Below are 10441 nucleotides of genomic sequence, written 5' to 3'. Positions count from 1 at the left end.
TATCATGGATAGCATTATTGTCAAATATTTTCCTGCTTGTGTGTAATGTACACAAACTCTGAGGTCTAACCTACACAAACACTGCATTACACTTGAGTGTGCAGAAGCATCATAGAATTAAGCCTTCTTTCTTGGCAACAATTTTATTACAGAAATTTCATCAACCATACAGTACAATAAATATACATATAATATCCTGTGTAATTCATTATTTTAAGAAGCCAAACCATTTTTTCCTGCATTCACCATATTTAAAAAATCCATATATTTACTCTCAGGTCTTGGTCTGCTGGAAACATAAAGCATTCTGGTTTCTTTGCTGTCCTTTGGTACAGCTGACGTATTGCTTTTTCTCTAAATAGTTGAAAAGGTAATTAAAATGGAGTTTCCAGCATATTAATATAGCACTATATCATGCAGCAACACCCTTCCTTTGTGGCCAAGATCCTCATATAATATTTACCCCCAAGAAAGTCCCATTCAGTTAAAAGTTTGTTACTTGCAGTTCAGCTTGTTCAATTGCTTCCTATTAATTGCACCTGGGAGATGAATGATCACCCCGTGAATAGTCTCTCAGAATTTCTCCACTGACAATTTCTGTTTCTGAGGAAAGATGTTTTGATTACTGATCTCTTTTCTTTTCTTTACTGGTGAAACAGCACTATTTGGAGAGTGGGAATAAATATAACAGAAGGAAACTAGTAATTAAAGCAATAACAGAAACTGACATTTGGGTATTCTGAATGGTAAATTAAAGAGGCAATTAATAGGTTATTTAGCACCAATCCCCTAATCAGGGGGCAAAACAAGATCTGAAAAGAGGAACTGCTGAAACTTTAAGGCTTAAATTTATAGGGATATGTTTCATCTCCCTGTAGCCTTCAGTTTAGTCTGCCATAAGTAAAAAAGCGAAGCTGTTCACTGACACTGCTTTAAAGATCCTCTTGACAAAGAAGAACCTACAGCTGTTTTTGGACTATGTGAAGTTAAGGACAGCATTTCCATCCACACTACTCTAGTGCTGGAGCTCTAAATAGCAGCCATGGGAATCTTGTGGGAGATAGCAGCAAAACCTAACAAACACATATTCTTGCTGAGTTAGCATGAGAAGGGGCAATGTCCACAGAGCTGTATTGCTGATAGATAGTCAGACCACCAAATTAAAATTGGCAGCGAGGGCTCTGTGTTATGTCATCCCCCCCCCCACTCTCCTGGAGAGGAAGGAGCATGCAGTACTTCCTGTTCCTCTCTCTCCCTTTGACAGCCATGGATGCAGATATGCCTCTACTTACTCCAGCTTTAGGTGCATAACTGAAGATGTTTATACTACAAATGTATTTTGCTTGCATAGTTTTTACTGCTACCATTGCTTGAACCAATGCTAGATTATAAGTAAACAAGCTATAGTTTTTAACTTACTTTCCGAGTTGTTGCCCAATCTTTATTGAGCAGGGTAAGAAAGGAGAGCCAACTTACTTCATAGCTGGACTTGCTAAAAATAAGGTTTTACAGTCTAATTCCTATTCTTTTAATTGTTCAGTTTGGGGTGGGATTTTAAAACTCTGTTCACCCCATACACATGGCCTAGAGGGATAAAGTGCAATTAATATATCCTCTCCTACCCACTAAAACCTATCCTATACTTCTCTCTGATCTTAATGCTAGCCATCACAGTGCTAAGGCTGGATATTAGCCTTCTGCTTGCTCTTTAAGATTAAAACTCAGCATTTCCCCACCCTAGGACTGGACTGAGGGGTGGGCATGTTGCCTTTTACTCTTAAATATCAGGTAGAGGGATGATCTCCAGTCTCAGCACTGTGGTGTTGAGCATTAAGATCAGGGAGAAATGATTCCTATGACTGCTCTCCAGATATCTCCTCTAAAGGGATGCCAGAGGGATCTTTTATCTCTCCATAGGTGGATCTAAAGAGAAGGAAGAGGAATTTTATGCCTCAATCTGGAGATTTAAGTGCCCCATCTGCTCCTTAAAGAGCAGGCGAGATTTCCAAATCAGGTTGTGGACTTGAAGGCCTGGTGGTCCTGATCCGGCCTGTGAGTTAGCCATCCCTGTTTTAAAGGTACAGGAGCTGTGAGAAGCTGGAACAGAACTCTGCCTGTTCCTCATGGGCAGGCTGGTCCAGCGATCATATTTTATTTCTTTAAAATTGTCATAATTGTCTAAAAAAAATCATGGTGAGATGATACAGAAAATTCTGGACTGCAACACCTTAATAATGACATTGCCTAGATGCTCCACAAAAAGTAAGTGAACAAAGGAAGGCATCTCCAGCTAATCCAGCTAAAGAGGAAGCAACCGTTATCTTCTCTAGTGATGTTCCTGCTATTGAAATAAAGGTTGTTCTGCTGATACCATTGCTACCCAACTACACACTATCTCTCTGGCAGGGAGTAGATCACCCATTACTGACTAGCTAGTTCTATCCAACCTGACCAATAGCAGACATGGCATTATACTGAACAAACTACTGCTAAGTCTTATTTCCCTTACTTGGGTCTTTCAACTCATTTCAGCATGTTCATGGAAGAGGATTATCTAAAATCAGGGCTGGAGCCCAGGCTCAGTTAGCCATGAGGCTTCCTGTGGACTGGGATTGCTTCCAGGGCTATGACCATTCTGAATGGTGTGGGTTTTCTCACAGAGAATTAGCTCAGGCAGTATTTCCCCTGAATAATTCTCCTGAGATCTATTGCCCAGGTTAGTATTGCCCCCAATAGGGTCATTGAGGACGGCACCTGAATCCATTGTATTCAGAGGTTCATCTTGGGGACTCTGTGTGCCTCCACAGCTGCCCACCCGCCAAGGCAGAGCTAAGTACTTGTGCACTTCAACAGCAGGACTGCGGCGGTTAGGGTCAATGGCCATTAGGTGGCGGAACAGACCCAAGAGATGGGTGGTAAAGCCTCTCCACAGGGCCGGAGCCTCCCCTGGCACCGTGCGGTTCTGCCAGATGCCAAATTCCTCAAACTGAGGGTCAGGGCTCATGGCCACATCCCAAGGGAAGCAACCTGTACAAATACAGAACAGTAGCACGCCAAAGGCCCAGACATCCAGGCTGGGGTCTAGAGCCAAAGTCTCGGTGCCTTCCAAAAGGCACAATTCAGGTGGGGAGTAGGGCAGAGTGCCAGACATAGCAGCCACTTGTGTGCCTTCCACTCGTGTGAGGCCGAAGTCTCCCAGTTTCACCTGACGACACTCTTTGTCAAAAAGCATCACATTGTCCAGCTTTATGTCCCGGTGCACCAAGCCTTTGCCATGCATGAAATCCAACGCCTCGGCCAGTTGGGCTGCACACCGCTTCACCTGTACCTCAGGAAGGCCCTCCTGTTGAGAAAGAGAAAAGAGAGCAGGGGGTAAAGATGAGCAGTACCTCTTGAAAAGGATTACCCTCCAGCCTCCATCTTTCAGAGGAATGGGACCAGTTTGGAAGCACCGTCGTTGAGTCAAGTGCAAATGGACCTTTCATTGAAAGAAGCTAACTGTAGATGTAATTGCCTGTACCTATGATGTCACCTAGACACCTTCCCCCCCCCCCCAGTCCTTAGAACAGTTTTGCTATATTATCATCAGCTGCTTAACCCTGGAGCACTGAAGGCAAAGGATAAACATAAAAATGGGGAAAGGTACTGTGGCACTTTAAAGAACAAAAAGGTGGCCAGTTGAACCAGCATTTAATTAATATGCTAGGCTGCAATGTTTCCCAAACTTGTGTCTCCCTAGCTAACAGGACCAGTGGTCAGGGATGGTGAAAACAGCTGGAGATCCAAGTTTTGACAACAATGTGCTAGGGTGTGTTTCAGCCATTCATATTAGAGCTAGGAGGAAGCTGGAACTACACTGCAGGCTCACTCTGAGTTTTAGATTACAATTGCTTGCATGTTTAATCTTTCCCTATACACAAAATAAATCCTACTTTCCCACATGTGCTTAGACTCTCCCATTTGTAGGCCCCACAAAGTTTCCATCCCACTTCGTACCCCTGAATTCAGGATGGCACAAAGGTCACCAGCTGGTGCCAGCTCCTGTGCAAAGCCATAATGTGTAGATGTCTCAAAAGCAATGCCAGTGGTTCGGAGAAGGGCGCGGTGTGAGGAGAGGCAGAGAGCAATACAGTATTCCCGCAGGAACTCGTGCCTCCCTGTCCGCTCCTTGGACATCAGCTTCAGAGCCATCGATGTTCCTGCAAACAACAACAAAATGTCAGCGGCTGGACATTAGAGGGTGCCTGGGTGCCACAGCACCAAAAGTAGTGCCCATGTCACACATAAATCTTCTGTTTAGTACTTGATACCTGCACGCGCCAGGCATTGTACCTCGAAAACACAGTTCACACAGCGGCTAACCTGTAAGCCCTTAGAAGCTGATCATCCTTGGATTGGGAGAAGGAACACTCAGGTCAGAAACTCTGGAGGGCAATTCAAACTCTGGCAACACACTTGTTTTCAGAAATTAACTGCTGCATACCATTGTCTCCGCAGCAGGGGGCACTGCAAAGCTAGTTTCAAATGGTGAGGAAGATCTTTCATCTGGGTAACAGAAAAAATAATCTGTCCCTAACCTGGGTTTGGGACTCGGATTGAATCTGTTGTTCAGTGACATACTCTTCTACATTTATGTGCAAATGGTTACCTCCTTCCTTCTTATTCTTACAGCTGTGAGGCTGGCTAGCTTGCTACTTGGACTGCTGCAGGCACTTGGCATCGCCAACACAGCACCTGCTGGCTGGCAGCTGCCCACACTCCTGGGATGACACAGCTAATTAATTACAGGATTTAGTGAACTAGAAGAGGGCAGTGGGGCAGCTTGGGCTGAGCTGCAGCAGAGCCAGCTCCAGGCAGGTCTTAAGTCAAGCGTTAGCCCCAGGGCATGTTTGTAGTACTAGAGGGTAGGTTCTCTTCAAGACTAGGGTCAATCTCAAGACAAGACCACACTCTAATCTGGTTAACATCCCATTTCCCGCAGCAACTTTTACTTATCCTGTTCCTGGTTTTCTCCATAGCAGCCCATGGAATTCTGTCCTACTCCTTCCCAACAAACCTTTAGCTTTCTAAAAGGACAAATTTTCCTGTGATACTACACCCCTCCCCTAATACTCACTGGGAGTGAGGGGCAAAGAGAAAGACAGTTCTTTTGCATTGTCTGTGGCCCTTAATGGCTCAGTACTTCTTTCCACATTGTTCAGCCAATATGGTTTCCATAAACTAACCCATGTATTCCTTGTCTGGCACAGTTCTGCAGCTTGCATTTTCCCTTTGTATCCCAAATATTATCCAAATATTACGGTTTATTAGCTTCTAATATTCACTAACAGACTTTGGTACTCTGGTCCCCAGCTGTAACAGCACATTGCCTCCTGTGGGCTGGCGTGGCCCTTATGAACATCAGAAGAACCTGCTGATGTCCAAAGGTCCATCGAGTTCAGCACTCTGTTCTCACAGATGCAACCAGATGTTCATAGGAAGCCCATTCAATAACATTATTCCCACTTGTGATTCGCAGCAACTGATATTTAGAGGCATACTGACTCAGACAGTGGAGGCAGAAAATGGCTAGTAAACTAGATAAACTTCTTCTCCAAGAATTTTTCTAATCCTCTTTTAAAGCCATTGAAATTGGTGGCCATCTTGACATTCTGTGGGAGTGAATTCTACAAGTTAACTATGTGATGTGTGGAGAACTCTCTTTTGTCTGTCCTGAATCTTCCAACACTCAGCTTCATTGGATATCCCCAAGTTACAACATAATGAGACAGGGACAAAAATATCCTTCCTCCACCCAGTGTATGAACTGTATACAGTTGTACTTTGGATGCCAATTGCCTTGGTACTCGGACGTTTTGGCTCCTGAACACCGCAAACCTGGAATTGAGTGTTCCAGTTTGTGAATGTTCTTTGGTACCTGAATGTCTGATGGGGCTTCCGCAGCTTCCAATTGGCTGCAGGAGCTTCCTGCAGCCAATCAGAAGCTGCACTTTGGTTTCCAAACATTTTGGAAATCAAATGGACTTCCAGAACGGATTCAGTTCGACTTCCAAGGTACATCTGTACACCTCTTATCATTTCCCCGCTTGTTCACTAAACGAAAAGGCCTCAAATGTTATAGTCATTCCTCATAGGGGAGTTGTTCCATCCTCTTGATCATTTTGGTTACCCTTTTCTGAACCTTTTCCAGGTGAGATGAACAGAAAAGTACACTGTATTTCAAGTGGTCATGCTACAGATCTGTGTAACAGCATTACGGTATTGGCTGTTTGGTTATCAGTCACTTTCCTAATGATCCCTAGCATGGAATTTGCCTTTTCACACTCTCACCTCTCTCACGATGCTGGATGTGCAGAACATGTCCATAGGAGCCACTGCCTAGCTCCTTGGCTATGTCGTATTTCTCCTCTACTTCTAGCTGAGGTAAGCTGTCTGAGGTGATGCACATGAGCTGTTCTATGAGCTCCTCATTGTCTTCAATATCTTCCAGAGCCTCAGTTGAGGTGGTGTTCTGCTCATGAATAGAGCCTGTGGAGAGAAAGGAGGAATGATAATTTTTCTAAATTATCTGTAATCCACATGTAGTCTTCTAATTCTCTGTAATCCACATGTAGTCTTCTAAATTCCATTGGAAGATGAAGAAAGTTTGTTTTCTCCTGCTCTGGAGGGTTGTAACCTGCACCAATGGCTGCAAGTTACAAGAAAGGAGAGTCAGACTAATCATTAGGAAGAACTTTCTAATAGTAAGAGCTGTTTGACAATGGAACAAACTCCCTTGGAGGGTGGTGAAGTCTCTATTGGAGGTTTTTAAGCAGAGGTTGGATGGCTACCTGTCATGGATGCTTTAGTTGAGATTCCTGCATCACGGGGTTGGACTTGATGACCCTCGGTGTTCCTTCCAGCTATACAATTCTATGACCCCATCCCATGATTCTATGAAGGCTGACCTCCAACATCAACAGCAGAGTAAGGGGAGAGGCCGCCTTTCCCCTCAATTTGGCTGGGCTCATTTATTTATTTTTGCAAGAGCACAAAAGATGAGGAATCCTACACTTAATTACCGTATTTTTCGCTCTATAGGACGCACTGGACCATAGGAGGGGGAGAACAGGGGAAAAAAATTCTCCCCCTCTCTGCTCAGCGCCCCTTCAGCAAAGCAGCAGGAGAAACGGAGCCCCTTCCATTTCTCCTCCTGCTTCACTGAAGGGGCGCTGCGCAGAGAGGGAAAACTGTGCAGCACCTCTCCAGCGAAGCGAAGGCTGGAGAGCAAGAGGGATTGGTGTGCACCGACCCCTCTCGCTCTCCAGGCTTCAGACGGCTATCCACAAGCCTTTGGAGCACAGCGGGAACTCCTGCTGCGCTCCGAAGGCTTGTGGATAGCTGCCTGAAGCCCCCGGAGCACAGCCTTTGAAGCCTCTGCAGAGCAGCGGGGTGAAGGCACCCTGCTGCCCTGCGGAGTCTTTGCGCAGCCATCCCCAAGCTAGAACAGCAAGACGGAGCACTGCGCAGCGCTCCGCCTCGCTGTTCTGGCTTCGGGGACGGCCTTTGAAGCCTCCACAGGGCAGCGGGGTGCCTTCACCCCGCTGCCCTGTGGAGGCTTTGCGCAGCTAACCCCAAGCTAGAACAGCAAGATGGAGCACTGTGCAGTGCTCCGTCTCCCTGTTCTGGCTTTGGGCTTAGCCGCTCATCCTGCATTCGCTCTATAGGAATATTTGCTCTTAATTTTTGGAGGGGAAAAAGTGCATCCTATAGAGCGAAAAATACGGTAACTTAGGTGAGAGACAACAGATGTCACAGTTGCCTGAGGTAAGAAACTGTTGAGGACTTTGACTTTGCTTTCTTTGGAGGGAAATGGCATCTGGTCTTGCTGTGAGATAAAACAGGCGGTGGAGCAGCAGCAAGCTATGCATGCCACTTACCCATCATCAAATAAGAGGAAACGAACCACAAAAAAAGAGGTGAGGAGAGGACACATTTTCATAAGACGTCCATAAGTATGGCTGCAAATTTAGTGACAATCACTATTTATTTAAATAGACCGTAAAATACGTCTCACCACAGCGAGGGAGAATGTGAACTGTATGTCTGGCTCCCCATCTGCTGTCCAGTTAGTGTTGATGGATAACTTTAATGCTCATGCTCTCTTATTTTTCTTTTTTAAACACAACTTGGAATGAACAGCCCTTCAAATCCTCCCCTGTGCAGTGCAGGACACAGGGCTCTCTTAAAGCTTAGGCTGAGGGTCTTCCTCCTGCCTTCTGTTCAAAAACTGAACACTTTATCCTGCACAGCCCAATGAGGGAAGGTTTTGGTGCAGTTGCCCCTGATTTTAATGAGGCGCGATTCAGGTTTGCTTCCTGAATCTTATTATCGAAGGATGGCACTCAGGGAAGTATGCACTTAGGAGAAGAGGCAGCGGGAGGGGGGGTTGTTAGATAACCAACGGGAGCAGGGAGCCAATATAGCAGCAGGCTGGGAACTGGAGCAGCGCCAGGCCAGAGGCATCCTTCCACCATCCCGCGCACCACGGGAGGACATTCCCTACATGCCGCTTGCCTGTGTGTTAGCAGATGACTCTGCAGTTTGAGATCCCAGAAAGACTTTCTCAGGGAATCAGAGCAGTGCCTAGGGAAAACTGGCCGGGGTGGGGGTGCTGTGTTGAATGCAAAGCTCTGTTGCTCCGGGACCGCAATAAGAAAGGTAAAAGCAGTGCTAGGTAATCTGACCCTTGTGTTATGGTCTTAAGCCCCCACCTTCCTCTGTGCTTTTTAGACAGCCGTAGGTATTCATTCGATTATGAATACGAAGCACGCACACATTTAACATTTCCCCTTCCCAGCTATTCTATACTTTACATCTGCTTTTGCATTCCTGATATGGTATAGAGCGAAAAAATAAACAAAAGGAGTTTGACTTGAAGAAGGAGGAGGAGGAGGAGGAGGAGGGAGGGGGAATATTCTGAGCACATGCAATTTCACATTTGAAATTTACTTAAATAGCACCATCAAAACTACAGGGATAAAATGGAAGTTGCTTCTGCTGCCCCCTGATGAGAAAAACATGGGAACATAGGACCGTTTTGTTGTAGAAAAGGGTAATAACAAAATGAACACCTGGAGCAGCGCTTACTACCATGTTTGAATGAACAGATTTACAAACTGCTAATTTTTAAGCTGAAAACAAATTTTGGTTTAAAATAAGCATTAAGAGGTTTTCAACAGCTGGCTTTAAAACTGAAATTTGAGCATTTTGAAATTTCTAATCGGAATTCTGAAAGTTTAACGACATGCTAAACTTGCACACAAATTCAAATCAGCTTTAGAGTTTGGGTTTTTTGAATGAAATGTGTTTTTCCCCACTATACCACACAGAGGGAAGTTTCAGGGCTATATCTTACCTGGGTTTGGTTTTCTCTCACTGGAGACTATTATTTTCTAATACTTGGGCTCCCAGCAGCCTAAGATCCTTCTTATCCTCCCCCACAACTGTCATAGTTCAAAAGCTTTAAAATATTTTTCATTAGTTTTTGTGCCAATCTAAAGATTCAACACATTTTATGAATAGTGGCTTCTATTCAGTTTTTTTTTAAAAAAATTGTACAAATTTTGCATATTAGCCGTTTATCTTTTGATTTTCAAAAATTTTCTTCAAAACAGTAATTTCAGTTTTTCCTTTATTTACTTAACAAAACTTATGTGTTGCTTAATCAAGATATCTAACAGTTTCCATGAAATTATATAAAAAATGAATTAAAATAGCAATAAAAAAGACTTTAAAAACAGTAGACATAATAAAATTATTAAATGTCAATAAAACCAGTTTCAAAAACAATTGTAAATAATAAAAGTACGTCTGGGTAGACTTGCCTAAAAACAGTTTTTAGCAGACATTGAAAGCAGTACAAAGATGGCACCTGACCAATATTAATTTTCTGGGCGTTCTGGAGAATGGGTGCTGCCGCACTAAAATATTGATTTCTCATAGGTGAATAATGAATATTATGTGGTGTTTGTAAAGTGCCGGTTCCACAGTTAACATCATTAGAGTAAGCTCTTATAACCCCAAATCAAATATCTGTGCGGCTGAATCATTATTACCAAATATGTGTGAGTTAAATACAGGTGTTTTCCCCTAAGTTTAGAAGCTTTTACCTGCTTATATTTAAGACCTTTAAATAAGTTGCCTTACCCTTGCCCCGCTAAAACCCCTGTCATGCTCACAGTTATTGCAGCTGTGCTTTTGCGGTCTCTGGGTGTCCCACTCCGCCAGTCATTTAGTTTGTTGATTTAAAATGTTTTCCTCATTATTTCCCTTTTAAAAAGCTCAAGCAGCAAACAGAAGGTTAAAAATATAATAAAACATAATTACAAGATTACTAAATAAAGCAGATACACACACACACACACACACACACGTTAAGTATGATAAAGGGCTAGTTTCC

At 43.9% G+C, this 10441-nt stretch overlaps 1 protein-coding gene across 6 annotated transcripts in view; it reads right to left on the bottom strand.

The window, feature by feature from the left end:
- Positions 1-127: 127 nt before the first annotated feature.
- LOC310746629 (putative serine/threonine-protein kinase SBK3) overlaps positions 128-10441 on the bottom strand; it is a 29266-nt gene continuing 18952 nt past the window's right edge. For all 6 annotated transcript variants that reach the window (XM_083580598.1, XM_083580599.1, XM_083580597.1 and 3 more), the window contains 3 exons: positions 6331-6528; positions 3997-4199; positions 128-3343 (listed from right to left, as the gene is read on the bottom strand). In XM_083580598.1, coding sequence (XP_083436724.1) covers positions 2561-3343; positions 3997-4199; positions 6331-6528 — 1184 coding nt within the window. In that variant the 3' untranslated portion in view covers positions 128-2560. The remainder of the gene's footprint in view (positions 3344-3996; positions 4200-6330; positions 6529-10441) is intronic.

Source organism: Podarcis filfolensis, assembly GCF_964270895.1.
Source record: "Podarcis filfolensis genome assembly, chromosome: 13".
NCBI lineage: Eukaryota > Metazoa > Chordata > Lepidosauria > Squamata > Lacertidae > Podarcis > Podarcis filfolensis.
Note: the sequence above shows the minus strand (reverse complement) of the source record. Positions and strands in the feature narration are given on the sequence as shown.